General features: G+C 46.2%; 1 protein-coding gene across 1 annotated transcript in view; it reads right to left on the bottom strand.

The window, feature by feature from the left end:
• The window catches only part of DRAXIN (dorsal inhibitory axon guidance protein), a 189,132-nt gene that overhangs the window by 81,730 nt on the left and 90,238 nt on the right, over positions 1-17,164 (bottom strand). The window contains exon 2 of the mRNA XM_086920039.1: positions 1,276-1,755. Within this exon, the coding sequence (XP_086776165.1) occupies positions 1,276-1,741 (466 nt within the window). The 5' untranslated portion in view covers positions 1,742-1,755. The remainder of the gene's footprint in view (positions 1-1,275; positions 1,756-17,164) is intronic.

Here is a 17,164-nt window from a genome sequence, read left to right on the forward strand (position 1 = left end):
TTCCAATATGGCAACTGATTATGGTTAAGAATTGGAACTGATAGGGTGTGCTGGAGTCGTATGGTCCGGCAGGTCCAATTAAATCCCAGAGGGGTCAAAGGTATTGTTTCCACAAGAGTGAACACAGATGGCATGGCTGACAGACGCTGGATGAATTTCTGTAGCATATTCGCTTTCAGGTTGGTTTCCTGGTTTATACTAATGGAGCAGCAAGGTATCTGGACTGTATAGAATTATAAAGACAGTGATTGGTGTTTATACTCATAGGTATTGAAGGACTTTTTAATTTGTCTGGAGGGGTAATGGACCTGATATATGAAGTGATGGATTAATATGTAGAGGATATGAAGTTACATACGACACGGGTGAGAATATTTGATTTGGACATACAAGTCAATTTTAAGGTAATTATATCACGATTGGCTCTATATAACCTTGTTCATTGATACACTTTACTGTTAATACCGAGATTTGTTAAACTGTGAAAACACAGATTGGATTGCCAGGACGGAATTAAAACCGGTTTTGACATAGGAGGTGTTTTTATGTGGATTATTGGGACCCTTGCAACTTTAACCAGCACATCAATTGGTAGAGCTTTTTTCTTTTATCATTTTGCTACAGGTTGGACTTGCCAGTTGGCATAAATGATGACAGGTATGTGCTCTCTGTTTACGAGGGCAGTATCTCTTGCATAGGGCTTTGACAACAACACATAGGCTTGATGGCATATTAATTTCTGACAGAGAAAATGCACTTTAAATTATTCCCAGGATTGCACCACGTCCCACGTTTTAAGATCTTTATTTTAAAGATATAAACTGTTTGTGTTAATGTGGTATATTAGTTTAAATGCATACGACATGGATCGGAATGGTGGTCTAAATTATTGTGCATGGTTTTTTTAACCTGCTAGACACCCAGTTCTTCATATTCCGTATTCAGAACAATGTAGCACCATAATTACTGGGGTTTTATTGCGTGATGTGTTGTCTGCACACTGCAACCATGTGGTTATTATATCTTTTAGCCCTGAAGAAGTCGTGGGGAACTCCCTATATGTCGAAACACGTGTTGGATGGCAAAAGAGTTAAGAAAATAAAGACTATGAAAAGAACTTTTGTGCACTAATTGTGTTCAATAATTGTGATATGATTTAGCGTGTGCCAGGGGTTTATATTTATGTTGACTCTCTGACACTGAAATTAACCGCTCTCAACCAGGAAAGTTTCCAGCTCCGCTCCTTCACCCATCCAATCAGAATCAAGGACGCACCTCCCTGCTGCTTCAGGCGCTCCTGGCGGTTTTGCCGTTTCTGCTCTCGGTTCAGTTTCTTCCCTTTGGGCCCAGAACCCGGCGATTGGTTCTCCTTTTCACCGTATGGATACTCAAAGCCCAAAAACACTCCCTTGTTCTGCCTCAGCGGGGCGGGGCTCTCTTCCTCTCCCCAGGTGCTCCCCATTCGGGGGATCTCCCCAGATCCTCGGGCTCTGGAGGGTGTGTCTTGGGACCCTCTGCCTCGAGAGGGCCCACGGGCTCTGGTCACTCCATGTTTGCGGTGTCGCCCCTCGCGGGCCGGCTGCCCCCACAGCTCCTGGTTCTGCGCCTCATAGATCGAGGCATCTGGTATCCTTCTGGATTTGACCCCGGCCTCAAGCGAAGACACGGGGTGAAAGGTCTTCAGCAAAGGCACAAGCAGCACTGTGACCTGGAAGACTGCGTGGGGCGCGAGCACCAGCATTCTCAACGCATAACCTGAGATTAAAAAAAAAAACACAAGATGTCAGAAGTCTACTTTATAACAGCAAAAAGGAGAAACTGTAATTCTGACAAACCTTAAACAATAGACTAGAGCGATAATCAAGGAGGGTCATATATAGCAAAGCTTTTTCACTTGCAAAGCCTCTGGTATTCAACATTACCGGCTTTTGGCATCCAAGAACCACAATTACAATGAACAACAAGCATTTGCAATGCAATAGGTCTCGCATTTACGAGAGTTTGAGCTATTGGCATTGTAAAATGACAATGCCTTTTATTTATGTGTTGTTTTTAAAACAGATAAAACAAAGGCATTGTCATTTACAATGTCAATAGCTTAAATCCTCGCAAATGCGAGACCTTTTTAAAGCGTTAGAAGAGAGCATGTCATGTCTGCACCAGCAGTCAGAAAAAAGCTATTTGAGAAAATAGTGCTCGAAGGCTGTAATTAAAGTCTACCTAGTAACAACACAAGTAAAAGGGGGTGTCGCCATGGGAGGTTACAAAATTAGACAAGACGGTACTAAGGAGGGACTACTTAGCCTATTGACCAATAAACAGCCAATGTTTACAGTGAACAATCACACAAGCCAATGAAAAATATGGGCAGAGAGTGGGCGGAGCTTCACGCCCCTACATGAATACAGGATGCCTCCCAGAGCAGCGCATGCGCTGCCCAGGCTCATCCTAAGAACTAGACACCTCCACAGAGAGCCCAGTGCCTGCATATGCAACCCGACCTCTGCATGTGCAGTTGGACAGTTGCATGTCCTTCTGAAATATCACATACATTGCAAGACAACTTCATCATGCATCAGAGACCTGCAAATGCAGCCAGACACCTGCAAAGACAGCTGTACCTGCACATGCAGCCTGATTTCTGCACAAGCAGACTGACAGCTGCATGTCGTGAACAACAGCAAGCTTTGCCATACATCTGCATCTAATGCCAAACATCTATGTATGCAAATACAGCTCGGCAGCTGCACAAACAGCTGTAACTACACATGTAGCACACACCCAAGTGTGTCCAGCCCAACAACTCAGTGTGCTGTCAAATAACTGCATGTGGTGCCATGCAAATGCATATATTGTAGAACATCTGCTGGTGTGGTCAGACTCCTGAACAGACAGCTCATACCTGCATGTGCAGCGCAAGCTCTGAATGTACAGCTTGACAGCAGCATGCCCTTCTGAACAATCACATGTGTTGCCAGACGCCCACACACGCAAACACACCAGCATGAAAACTGCACAGACACTTGTATCTGTATAGCCAGCACACACCCCTGCATGTGCAGCCTGACTACTACATGTGCTGTTGTGTGACGGCATACAATACCATGAAAATGCATGTCCTGCTTGACATCTGTGTAGCCAGACACCGGTAGTCCAGCACCTGTAGGTTCACACATACACCTCCATGTACAGCCCCACACTGGCACAAACTGACTCCACGCCGTCTAGAACAGCAGCCCTATACCTGCAAGAACAGCCCGATTATTGTATGTATACACAGTCTGACACCTGTTGCATACAGTACCCATAACCTCAGTGCTGCACTACACCTGTATGTGTAGAGTGAAGCCCGACACTGTATGTACAGCATCACACCTTAACACTCAGAGTGTAAAGGCCATAACGGTGCTAGAGATTGACAATGTATCTCTTCTCTCAGACAGCATTCCATACTCAGTCTGGAAAAAAACTTATCAATAAGCAGGTTAAACTAATCTCCCATCGTATGGACCTTCAGACTGTAAAAACATCTACCATTTTGCTTCCCTTGAACTCCTCGTACCTTCCCAGGAAACTGCAATCTTATCTCCAGGAAAATTTAAATGCAGCGGCACGGAAGAACATAATGTTTATGAGACTTCTAGGCCTGCGTTCAACAGCCTTTAACAGATGGGCCCCAACAAGTGAGGGGGGGCTTGCAGACTGTGCAACTACCATTCTGAATCATGGCTGCATCTCTTGTGCTGCTGCCACGCCCTGGCTGCCCCTAGAAGGTCTCTCTTAAAACCTTTGTATTTAAAATGGGGCATCAGGACATGCTGGGATGCATCGGCCCTGTGCTTCACGTCCACAGACACTCAAGTACTTGCAAGGTCTGGAAAATTTGTGAGATTTTTGGACAATCTTTTTTTACCTTCTTTGATTCCTGTGTTCCCACCCCCTCCCCCTCAAAAACTCATTACAGACTTCTTCTGTCCCTCGGTTTAGTATCCTTTGTCATTTTTTCATCTTTTATTTTAGGTCTAGCACAATAATATGTTTATTTTGGTAATTACAAGACTGTTTCCTTTATAAGTGTAACGGTTATTAAGCTTGGAGTGTTGTTTTTCAGCTTTGTCCTTTTTAATACGATAAATGTGTTAATGCTGACTTTTATAGCAATGGTTTTAAGTAACTGTGCTAAAGTAATAAAACTTCAAAACTTCAAACACCTTAACATAAGCTAGAAATCCTATACAGCAAACCACAAAGACATATCATAACCTACATGCGGCTAGAATTTAACACAGATTAAGCATAATCCTACCACTAACATGGAATAAAAGTTTGGAATGCTGGCCTCAGGAGCCAGACAGCAGATTCTAACGAGGAAACAAACAAAGTATGAAGTGTTGCTTAAGGCAGGTGAAACAAAATACAAGCAAAATAGCTACTTGTCTGGCCCTTCGTAACATAGAAATATGGGTAGTAAATGAAGTACGCTGTACCAAAAAACATAGAAACCCACATGGAAAAAATACCCTAAAGGTGGCAACAGGCTGATAACCGGCGTCTAATCTTCGCTTGCTCTCTTAACGGAAGTAATGTGATCTTGAACCGTTATTTTGCATTTCTGTTCTGTATCTAATTCAAAAGCACTTAAAGCCGCTCAACCACAACATTGTGCGCTTTATAAAATAATAACATATGCAATGTCACCAGGTACTGGGTAGAGTGCTGCGTATCACACTGCACTGAAGGACAGAAGAGAAGAGTCAAAGCGCTGATCTGATCTTTACAATACTTGGAAGATGAGGACGGAGTCTAACAAATGCACTGGCCCAAGCACAGCAGTGACACCTAGCGGCTTGTTGTGATATGATTCTATCTGGCCAACACTGTTTGCCTTTGTTATTGGGAGCAGGTAGGGAAGTACAGGGACAAGGGAATGCCCGTTGACTTGGAGATCCATGTCAGGATTAAATATTTTGTCCCTGTGTAAAAAAGCTGATGTTAAAGATGTGTTGAGTGGCTCTGAATGCAGCACATTTTTTGTTTATTTTAGAGTGACAACTGGCAATTCTCAAAAAGGGTGCAATAACATAATTCGGACAGTACCAGCATTAAAAAAAACAAATACAAAACATAGTTCAGTGCGACATTGCCTTTAGTGTACATTACGTCTCCATTGTCTTCACTGCTCTCCTCAGCAAAGCCTCAGTACTTTTAATGAGACAGTAAAATCGTTTATTTTGAAGGCCCCTACACTTTACTTTGTGACTATACACAGGGCTTTAAGTGGGCCGGGTCCTGCCGGTGCTTAGCACCGGCAATTCTGAAAAGCAGGTGCTGAGACGGGTGCTAATGGGGCCCTCCATTCTTGCCCTCAGCCTCAGGGTGCGAGAAAAAGAATCTTAACTCTGCAGCACGTCACTTTCTTTTGTTGCAGTTTTAAATTGCGCAAACTGGTGGAAGGACACATTACATGAGCACCAGGTACATATTCATTTTATGTTTTTGTTGGTAGACTATGGGTGTTTGAGTGATTTGACTAGAATCAGAAGTTATTGAGAGGAAGTTAAGACTCGAAGCTGCTTCCTCAGCTTCAGAGTCAGTAGCTTTAGTCATAATGCCACAACCTCTCCCACAAAAACTAACGCATTTTCAATATTATATACAATGAAGCCATAGGTGTTGCTAATTTATCTTATATAACTAACAACCATTGACAAAGGCAATAGTTCTGGCTTGCTGTAGTTGTAATGTTTCTTGTTGTTTTATATATCTGGATGCAGCTTATGTGTTTAAGCCACGCCCTCAATTACATCGACCACTCCCCTTTGAGAGACCCTCCCCCCCCCCGTATTGCAAATGCTTTTTTCAATTGTGGTCAAATGTATCGTTTTAAACAAAGGATCTTTTTTATGACAGGGTTTAATGTTGGAAAGGCGGGCAGGATAAAGTAGTATTGGAATGGACTGATAGCGCTAGATATTCAATGTGGTCCTCAGTCGACGTGGAAGAGTCAAATTAAGGGATGCACCAACATTACAATGGGTTTAAGCAGTGAGTTCATCACACAAGGGGAAGTAGGGAGTCCAAGAGCATTCGCATCCCATTCCTAGCCCCTTGAGAAAGGCCCTGGGTGGTAGCAATTTATAAAATGCCACTTGGGTGGTTCTACAATCTGCGCTTGCCCTCACAGAACCACTAACCCCTGGTGCATGGGAAAGTGCTTACCCCCGAATAAAGGAATCCTACTCTGTGTATGTGCTCGCAAATGGTGTTTGCGCGTGTGTCCTGCACTACAGAAGGATCCTCTTCGACTGTTGCATATAATAAATGTGTGAGGTGGCCCCTGGAATTGCAACTAGTGGTGCGCACGCACCACAGAGAAGCGGGGGAGGGTGCGCAGCAGAGGCAGCGAGGCGAACAAGCACAGCTGTGCGTGCTAGCCACCGTCGGGAATGGGTGTTGCAAAGGCGGGACATGCGTCCGTCCTTGCCCAATCGTGTGCCTTTTTTTTTGGTTTTAAAACACGCGAAAGCCAATGCCTGACGGCGAAAACCTGATCACACGCAAGAGCACGTGGTCTGCTTTCGAAACCCATACAAAAGGGCTCTCGCTGCGCGAGCAAGCCTGCGCACTGCAACGCAGGCGCGAGCCCTAAAAAGGAGAATTTCATTCCCACTGACTTTACAACTTATTATGTCCAAAGTGCAGGTCCTTCTGAATCATATGGGAGTGTGGGCAGGAAAGAGGTGCCTACTAGCTTGTTCTGTCCAGACTGTGTCTGGGGTTTGCAACCACTACGTTTGTGGTCGCAAGCCGTTGATGAAATACCGGCTGCGCAAATGGGGTGGTGTCTGTTTGCAAAGTCTGTGACATTCAACTTTCAATGTGTGCATTAAATGGGGAGCAGCAATGGTCTAAAGGACCCTGAAAAGGCTGAATTTGTAGTCTATGTCCTGTCACCCTCCTTCTCTAGAATGCAGCTCATAGTGTATGTTAAGGGGCAAGGTTTTCTGTCTCAGGGCAGGGGGAGGGTAAAGGGTGGTTTTCAGGGCAGGCTTTGGGACTCAGGTGGGTGGGCAAGTACAGGGATCGTAATTTAGGGCTTAGGACGGCAAGTTGAAATAGTGGCAAAGTTAACCACGCATGCCCCCTAACCATTCATGCCTTTACAACAAATGTGCGTGGTAAAGGCAGTGGTAGAAGTGGCGGAAAAAAAGTAGGGGAACTGTGGGCGGAGAATCAGAGGGCGGGAATAACCCAAGGATTGGATCAGTGGGCGGAGCCAGAGGTGTGGCCAGAATTCGCAACTATCCCAATTTTTAGTATTTATTTGGCATTACACTGCCCAGTTTAATCAACCAATTGATACACATGATTATTTAAGGTTATAATGAGTTATTGACATTAAAATACATTCAGAAAGTGGGATATACTTCTAATCACGGAATGTTCTAAATATGACAAAATGTGGAAGCACAAGCCATTTGTCTCCGAGTCATGGAATTTCTGTTATCAGCACTCCTCCCTTTTTCCACAACATCAGTTCAAACATGAATGGCAAAATATCCTTGTTTGTAAATGTTTTCTATATAATTATGACGTTGCCATATTTGCCTCACAATGCAAGATCTGCTAAATTGTTTGTAGCTCAAACATATCAAAAGTTAATAAAAAAATATTACGTGTGTTGCTGCGGAGTGGATGGCTGTGAGACTTGGTCCTTTCCCCAGAAATTTTTCGCTTTTTATCCCCTTTTAATTTAGAATGCCCCTATTGAAACAACAGTGTGTAGGCCTTGTGTGGTGGAGAAGGGCCTGTGTAGTGAAAAACTAGTGTTAAAGTACAGGTACTTCCTACCCCTAACATGGCCGCCACTGACCTCTGCTGCTGCAGCGTGGTCTACGTTGGCGCATTCTAGTAGCCAGGGGCTGGCTGGAACCCTCAGGCAATGTATCCATCTTAGCCTGCCAGCCTGCCCATAGGTAGAATGGTGGAACCACCTAGAACCTCCTGGAACCTTCTGGAACAGGTGAGGTGACACCAACTGCCATTACCAACTGTCAACTGGCACTATAAAAGGAAAGGGAGGGAACCTTTCTGAGGAGACTGAGGGAGCGCAGACCTGGGGGAGAACCTATGCAGGAGCTTTAGGCGGTGGGGCCTAGACAGGGGCCTATGACACTGGTAGAGACAGGGCCTAGGTGCTGCCTATCAAGTGTTGAGGTATCCTGGATTTGCCCCTCTGACCTGGCCCGGCGGAAGGGGAACCCCCAGTCTGCTTGAAGGGAACTGGCTGAGGAGATCTAACACCAGCCACCAACTTAACCCCCTTCAAGGAAACAAGAAACCAACTGAAACTTACAAGGGCGCAAGAAACATAAAGCGCTAAGAAGAAACCAGGCGCAAGGAACATAAAGCGCCAAGAGAAGACTGAATCACCACAGGATATTTGAAGAACCATCCAGGTATTGGCGCGGTGTTGCTCCCTGTGCCCCCTGACACCATCTGGGATTCATCTGTTTGGTTTGCCACGGACGTGTGGTCTGTCCTGTTGGTTCTACTGAACTACATGTTCTGCCTGAGCTGTGTTTAGTTCTCCCTGACTAAACTACCTGCACTGCCAGGCGCTGAACTGAATCATTATTGGGACTGCTGTCCTGCTGCATTCCTAGCCAGAACCCTTACAAAGCGCTAAAGATTGCCTGTGCCTATAAAGCACTGTGACCTGTGCCTGGACTGCTGTGATTAGCCTCCTTGCGAAGCGCTGTGGTCCTGGAGACTTTTGTGCCTGCTCAGCGCTGTGGTGAATGCCTGCTGTGGAACCTGCTGTGAAGCGCTGTATCCAGCTCACTGCCCTAAGCGCTATTGCTGAAACTGCCCAGCGCTGTAAACTACCAGAATGGCTGAGCCCTGAGGAGCGCTACATCCTTCAGGTGCTAAGAATTGATGTGGCCTTCCTAGCGCCGTGATTGCTAAGCGCCGAAGCCTCTGCGCGCTGTGCCCCCGAGTGCTGTACTTGCTCCCCTCAGCGCTGGGACCAGAAGCGCTGCTTGACCTACCGCTACATCGCGGGAGCCTTTGTGCTGACATCTGACCCCCTCGGCGGCCCTCGGTGTGAGGAGAGGGCCGCCGCCACGTGATGTGGGCCGTACCACGTCCGGAGGAGTGGGCGGAGAAGATGCCTTTCCTCGGCTCACCCTGGAGCCGCTCTCACCGCCGCAGCCCAGCCGAAGAGTGAGGAGTGTCCTCGGCGGCCCTCGGAGCCAGGAGAGGGCCGCCGCATCCCATCCGAAGGCCGCATAGGCCCTGAAGCCACCGCCCACCCTACTCACGTGACGAGGGGGGAGCGCCGCATCAGAGGCCGCGCCCCGCCTCCAGTTCCCCCGCGGGCCGCGCTGCAATCGGCGGCCGCGGGCACACCTTCCCTCCGCCTCCAGTGGTGCGTTCTGAGGCCGGGGCCATCCTGCTTCCGCTGTTGATGGCGGTGTCCCTGATCGGTCCCGAGGCCTGAGGAGCCGGGACCGGTTCCATTGAAGCGCGGGGCATATCGGAGGGGCTCACGGAGGAGTGAGAGCCCCCCCCCTACCCCGCTTTCCCGGACAGCGCCGCCAGGGCTCCAAGAGGAGCCAGAGCCCTCAAACCCACCAGAAGCCTACGCAAGGGCCCGGGAAGGGTCGAAGAAGGCAGGTAACCCCCGGGGAGGAGGGCCGAAGGTCGCATGAGACCTCGAGTTCGCCCCTCCCCTGGGGAAGATTGTTGTTGGGCCCCGTTGGCCCAGATTAACGGCGAAGAGTCAGCAAACCCCCAGGGAGGAGGGCGGAAGGCCCCGGAAGGCCCCGAGTTCGCCTCTCCCTGGGGAAAACTGGTGACTGGTCCATGTTGGCCCTAATTAGCCCAGGAGAGTCTCCTGACCTGGGCCAGGACCCCTAAACACCGTGAGGGCATTATTTGGTGAGAATTAACCCCTGCCTGGGGTACTGTTAAATGCCAATTACTGAAGCCTTATGCATGGCTTGTTTGGGATGATTGAAATGTAGGCCCTTTCGCATAGTGTATTTGTAGCTTAATGAAATGCTTTGTATTTAAAAGAAATGTGCGTAATACACTAATGAAATGTGCATAAGAGAGCATTGAATGTTCTACCTTTAATGAAATAGGGTGGCTCCTGTTCAATGTTACACCCCCAGAATGCCTACAGGTAATTAGGTGTAGCTCTACATGAAACATGCCTAAATGAATCCAATGAAATTCTTGCAGAGGTGGGCTATGGAATGTTGATTCTCACCTGCAAATAAGAGTATACCTAATGAAATAGGGAAGTTGTTGAATGGCAACGAAAGCTCAATTTTTGTTTCAGAGGAAGGGTTACTCCTATTCCCTGAAATGTTTATTCCTGACTAAGGAAATGTTTTACCTACGCTTAGGGGATGGTTCTTCCGGCCTGAGTGTTAATGGCCTGTTTAGTCAGGGGGGGTGGTGAGATGTTAGTTCGTACCTAGTAGGATGGTTATTCTACCCTAGTTAGGGGTCTGCTGATGCCCTCTTAGATGATAATTTAATCTGTAGGGTAAAGAGGTTACTGCTAAGAAAATGCTTGGCCGCTAATGAAATGTGTTGATGCATAATATGGTGAAATGCATATTGATTGAAAAGGTTGATGCATAACTAGTGAAAAGTTTTCCTTCAACTGTTTACCTGCGTAATGCTCATTCCTACTAGGAGTGATTCCTAAAATGGTTATACCTACTCACGAGGTTGTTTATTCCTAATGAAATGTTTACTTCCACGTAGTGCTATATTTATTAGAAGCCTACAGTGATTTAGTTACATGTTTCTGTTGTAAAACACTCACCCTTGCTTGGTGACAGGTGGGTAAAAAGCCCACAGGGCTAATAAGATGACCTATCATTTTGATTGTCTCCTTAATGTAACTGATGCAGGTGCTGACCAGGGGCAAGGCATAGGTCAGGCTTGTGTTCTGCTAAAAATGTATTTATCCAATCTTTAATATTTATGGAATATCTAATATTTATTCAACGGAAGTCTAATGCCAAGTGTTGACACACAGGTATCTGAAAAGAGAGCTAAGAAGCTAATTTTATGATGAATTCCTAATACCCTGATCCTGCTCTATCTTAATAAAGTTGACTTGAGTTTTTACACAAGCTCACTGGAGTGGCGTCCCTAATTGCGTGCTCATGTTTCTGTCTCAGTGGTTGCGTGTGCTGTATGGTCGCTTTACACATAAGCTTTCGGATGCCTACCCGCTCGTGCCATGCTACTCTAGGGGACTGGTGACCCCAGTTCCAACAATGGCCTATTGCAAAAGTTGACTGATCACCTTTCTCACTGCTACATTTGTATGTTACATTGTTACTAACAAGGCAAAATCTTTCCAGAGACGGTTAGCGTGGGTGCACATGTCAAAATAATAAAATATCAGAAAATATACTGCATCACGCTTCAGCCTTTTTTTAATGCATAATTTTGTCAACACTGCGGCATAATTTTGTCCTCCTTTGCTGCATAATTAATTTCAGCGGCCTTACAGCAGGCAGCACATGTTAAAAGTGCTTGTGAATGAAGCAGAGAGATTGTAAAATTTGCAAACTTAGTTTGGTGTGAGTGCAACTCCTGTGTTGCCAATCCATGGTGAGTTGCAGCTACTACTGCTGAAACAAGGCCAATGGAGTTACCTATGGGTGAGGCAGACTGGCCTCAAGGGCAGGGCCAGCCATAGCACTGGTGGCGCCCCATGCATTAATGTTTGTTGGTGCCCCCCATGACCATCTCCGCCACGGTTTCCCTCACTACCACCTTTTAACAGTGCCCCTCAAGTCTTCATAACCACACTCTCTCTCAGTTGCATTTAATATGATTTACAATGCCACTCATACTATTGTAGGGTGTCAGAGCACTTTACATCACACACATTACACAATCAATATGTGTGTAAATCACTGTATAGAAAATGTTACATAAGACTAAAGGCTACAAGGCTACAAGGTGTTGGAGTCACATGACAACCATACTAGTAGGCTGTCTAGTTTAATAGTGATTGGTCTGGAGAAACACAAACTCATAATTTAAAGCGTAATACCATGGTTGGGGGTTCTCTTTAATAATCAGAATTGATTTCTATCCAAAAGAACACTCTTTGCAACATTTTACAGCTCCACTCATACCATTGTAGGGTACCAGAGCACTTAACATCACACACATTACACAGAGACAATCAATATGTGTGTAAATAACGGTATAGAAAATGTTACATAAGACTAAGAAATACAAGGTGTAGGAGTCACATGGCAACCATACAATTTCAATCTACTCGACGAAATCCAATCTGGAAACAGGCCTGGGCACCACACTGAAACTACTATTCTTTACATCGTTGATGATGCTCTCCTAGCCCTTGACCAAGGCAAAACATGTCTTCTGATCCTTCTGGATCTCTCCTCGGCATTCGACATGGTCAACCACGAGAAACTCCTTGAACGCCTCGAACACAGGATGGGCTTAGGAGGTACTGTCATCAAATGGTTTGGTTGCTTCCTCCATATTCGCACACAGAGATTTCTTGTCAACAACAACCTGTCTGCTCAATGCCCGATCTCCATCGGTGTGCCGCAAGGCTTCACTCTATCCCCTACCCTCTTCAATCTCCACCTCGAACCTTTAGCTAACATTCTCTACTCCACATCCCTGAACGCAGAGCCGCAGTACACATTTTGTTTTCCAATCCATGCATTGCAGTACTTCCAGGATTGGTGCACTAGTTCCAAGCCCGGGGAAAACGAATACAAGAAGAAAGAAAATAGCGCTTCACTAGCAAACTTTGTAAAAGTAGCACTAATGTGTTTGGATGTGAATAAAATCAATCTGGCTAGTTTGCTACCACTCTGTCCTACTTTATTTATTTTTCATATTTTTAACCTTTTATTCCCGGTACTTACATTGGAATTAAAATGTCAAAAGAATACCACACTTCCAGCAAAAAGTGTTTTTCTTTTTTGGATCCATTTCACAGGGGAGCAAATAAAAGAAAGGAGAGGAAAGAGAGTGAGAGCCCCTTCTTGAAGTCACGGTTTTCAATCAGAGAGGAACTGCTAGACAGAAAGAGAGGGAAGAGGGAAAGAGTGAGGGGGCAGCGGAAGCGGCAGAGAACAAGTGGACACAGGCTTTATCTTCTCTGGGCAAGAAGGAAAAGACCAGACATGGGCACTGTATAGAAACAGTGATATTACATATAGTGGATGATGCTCTACAGGCCCTGGATCGCAATGAAACATGTCTACTAGTTCTTCTACACCTGTCATCTGGGTTTGGCACGGTAAATCATGAAAAACTACTAGCCCGGATTGAAAACTGGATGGGGATAACTGGAATTGTACTGAAATTGTTTAAATCCTTCCTACAGAATAGAACACAAAGATTCTTGGTCAACCAGAGATTATCCCAACCTAGTCCTAACTCGATTGGAGTTCCACAAGGATCAACATTATCCCCATCACTATTCAAAGTATATGTCGAACCCCTTATAGAAATTCTCAGGGACGCAAACATCTCCTATCACAAGTACGCAGATCTACATTAAGATCTTGTCACTAGAAGAGATCAAGACAATGAATAAAGCCTTGAAAGTGTCATTACATTGGCTAACTAGCAATCATCTGAAAGTGAATGCACAAAAAACTGAATTCCTATTAATATCCCCTCCAAACAATTCTGCAGATGTGAAGGAATGGACCAAACTGATCACATCACTAAACTGCACCCCTATCCTAGTTGACTCGGCCAAATCACTAGGAATCACACTTGATAAGAACCTAGACATGAAAGCCCACATCAACTCAATGGCAAAAAATGCCAGGTTTCCTGAACTATCTCTGAAAAGTGAAACAACTCATTACTTCGTCGGACCTCAAAGTGGCAGTTCAGTCCTTAATCATGTCAAGGATTGAAGATGGATGTACAACATTAACAGGTCTTCCAAAAATCTCCACAGCACCACTAAAGGCCTGTCTTAATGCGGCCGCAAGACACATTACAGGATCAAGAAAATATGATCACATTTCCCCACATCTGAAGGCATTAAACTGGCTTCCATATGAAGCCAGGATTCAACTTAAACTGGCATGTATCACCCACAAAGTGATCCACTACAAAAGCCAACATTCTTAGCCAAGAAAATCGACCTATCAGGTGGAAGAAGACAATCCCGGAATGCCAGAGACCTGCTGCTGAAACCTCCCATCTTTCAGAAGAAGAAAACATATGAAAGAGCATTCTCCGGAGCGGCCCCCAGAATCTGGAACTCAGTCCTGCCACATATTAGAAAAATTCCAAACACGTCATCTTTCAAGTGGGAAGCAAAAATCTTCCTAATGAGCAAATTCCTACCCTAAACATGGATTGCTCTTCACACTAAAGACGAAAGTTACAAAAGACTGCTTAGACTATCCATGATTACAACTTTGGGATATTATTTGTAATGTTGTAAAAGATACGAAAGTACACATCGGATCCTATGTAAAATTAATACTGATATTCATTTGTAAATTTAACCAATATTAATTCTGTTGCTGATGAAACTAATAAGAAAGGCACAAACCGGAACTGTATGTATATTAGTATTGACATACACGTTGTAATCTAAACAATTGACAACATGTAACTGTGAAGCGCTCTGATACCCTCGGGTCATGTTCACGCTATATAAAACTCTATAAATAAATAAATAAAAACGCCCAGCTTTATTTATTGGCGATGGCGATTTCTTGCGTCCTGGGACGCATTTTCAAAATAAATAAGTAGGGGAACTGAATCTTTGGAATTTAAGAAGTAGGGGCACGCCGTGCCCTGCCGATCCCGCCCACTTCAACCACTGGGTAAAGGAATGCGTGGTTAAGACGTATTCGTGGTTCAGGCTCCGTAGTTTAGCCGTGCATGCCTCTATCATGCACCTGTTTGCTGATGGTGTGATGTCTGCATGGTGTGGTACTAGAACTCTGTAGTCAGAATATTGTTTGACATAATACTGTGTCCTAAACATTGCATACAAAAATATAGCCACTTAGGAGTGACAAGTAGAAAATCAACACCCAGTGTGACAATATGTTGTCAATAATATTTAGGACATAATATTTATGTCAGACAATAGTTACGACTTCAGTATTTTGATAGCTGCCCCCCTGCATCTAATACCACCGCAGGTTTCTAGTCCAGGCACATATTCATAATTGTCTCTGCAACAAGCTTCAATCTTTCCAGGAAGCTGTTGGAAATGAAAGTAAAACGTTTACCACAATAACCGACTTTGCTCTGAACAGCATTGAGCTGTGACATCCACAATTTGACTTCTGACACATTGTGCCCAAGGATGAGCAGTCAGAGGCCGCTGCAGCCTTTCAATACATTTTAGTGTCTCCTTCGTACCAAGAAAGAAATATCAGGTTGAGACCCTGCACGAGCAACACAACAGAAAACATGGCGACGGTGGGGACCCCTGTGGACTCTACGTATCACTTTAAAGCTAGTAGAAAATAAGCGATCAGGGCTCTCTCTATGACTGCTGAGGTGAAACAGACCAAACAAATAATAATAATAATAATATGAAATTTATAATGCGCTCAGCTTACCCGGGGGCATCCCGGCGCAAGTGGCCCTCTTAATGGCAAGTCCAGTAGACATCCATGGAAAATGAGACGCTGTACTTACCCAAGCTCGAAGATCCACCTCCTCAGTGGTGGGAGAGAGATCCCAGGGGATCCCCATGGTCCTGGCTATTCCTCGTCAACCCTCAACGTATCCAAGGCTGTGCCTGTCACCTGGCTCGCCTAAAACCTCAGTGGAAGAGAGGCCATTTGAGGATAGGAACCCCTTTCAGCACAAATGTTCTCATTGGATAATAACCAAATTTGTAGACAAGGTGATTTATTTGCAGTATCCAGTGAGGGTTTGTAAGCACTCAGTGAATGGGGGGCGTGGCTAGCCACCTAAGATAGGCGGTCGAGTCCTGGTAGAGCTCGGGTCCCTCGGGGGGCTTAACTTCTTCTGTGCCGCTTTCCCCGGCCATCAGACGACCGGGGATACCAATATCGATGCGCTGGAGTCCCCTGCCTTGCTGTGTGCCTTGAGTGACTCTCCTGACAGTGACGCAGAAGGGTTTGGAGCTCGGGCCTACTTGCCTCTGTGAACGGGCGGAGGCCTGGGCCTTCGGAGATTAGAGACATCCGAAGTGCTGTGGGCCCTGGCCGAGCACTGTTCATGGCTGTATGCCCCTTGCCCCAAAACAGCACCAAATACCCTGTGTGGCCCGCTTCAACTCCTAGAAAAGCCATGGGTGGGGAGGCATGCTGCACGGTGACCCCCGCGAGGCAATTGCAGCTGGCCGTGCGGCCTGAAACCTGTGCCGCCCCTGAAACACTCGACAGCGGAGAGAACCGCACCATTGCACCTGGAGGACCCGTCAGGAGATAGGCGGTGAGTTGCAATGCCTGCATCGGCCTGCATTGGCCCGGACATTTTGCCCCATGCCCGTTTTCCTTGTCAAAGCATGCCGCTGTGTTCCTCCCTCGCAGTCTGGGCCTGGGGTAGCTCCGAGGAGTTAAACGTGGACCGGAGGCCCCTTCGGAGTGACGTAGCATTTACCTGATCTCACCCCACGACTATTGAAGGCTTCTCCCCCCCGCGGCGAGGGACACCTCAGCGGAGGCCCTGCGTTGTCCTTGTCAATGCCGCGGTCGCTCACGCGCTCACCCCGAGGTGGGGCCTGCATCGCCAACACGGGGCCATTATACCGGCCGGAGCGACCTGAGGAGGCTCTGCGGTGCCGTGAACGTGTGGGATGGGGCACGACCAGATAAACTTAATAAGTGCCATCAACAAGCAGCCTTTTCCAGAACTAATAGCTCTATGTACCTGGCTCTAGGACCTGCACTGGTTGGCATGACCTTGCCAGCTATAGTACGGTCCTTTTGTCTGACAACTCTGCCGGTAAATCTGCGAGGAGAGTGCTTTCACCGATTCCTCCAAGTGACCCTCCCAGTCAACTGACTTTTCAGACGGCGCAATTCTGTCAGTGGCATACAGCCCACCAAGGGATAGTTGGGGCCTTCCCCTACAACCACACAGAGCTCAGCCACCAACTCTTCTAGTCACCCACTTG

This window comes from Lissotriton vulgaris, chromosome 5, assembly GCF_964263255.1.
Source record: "Lissotriton vulgaris chromosome 5, aLisVul1.2, whole genome shotgun sequence".
NCBI lineage: Eukaryota > Metazoa > Chordata > Amphibia > Caudata > Salamandridae > Lissotriton > Lissotriton vulgaris.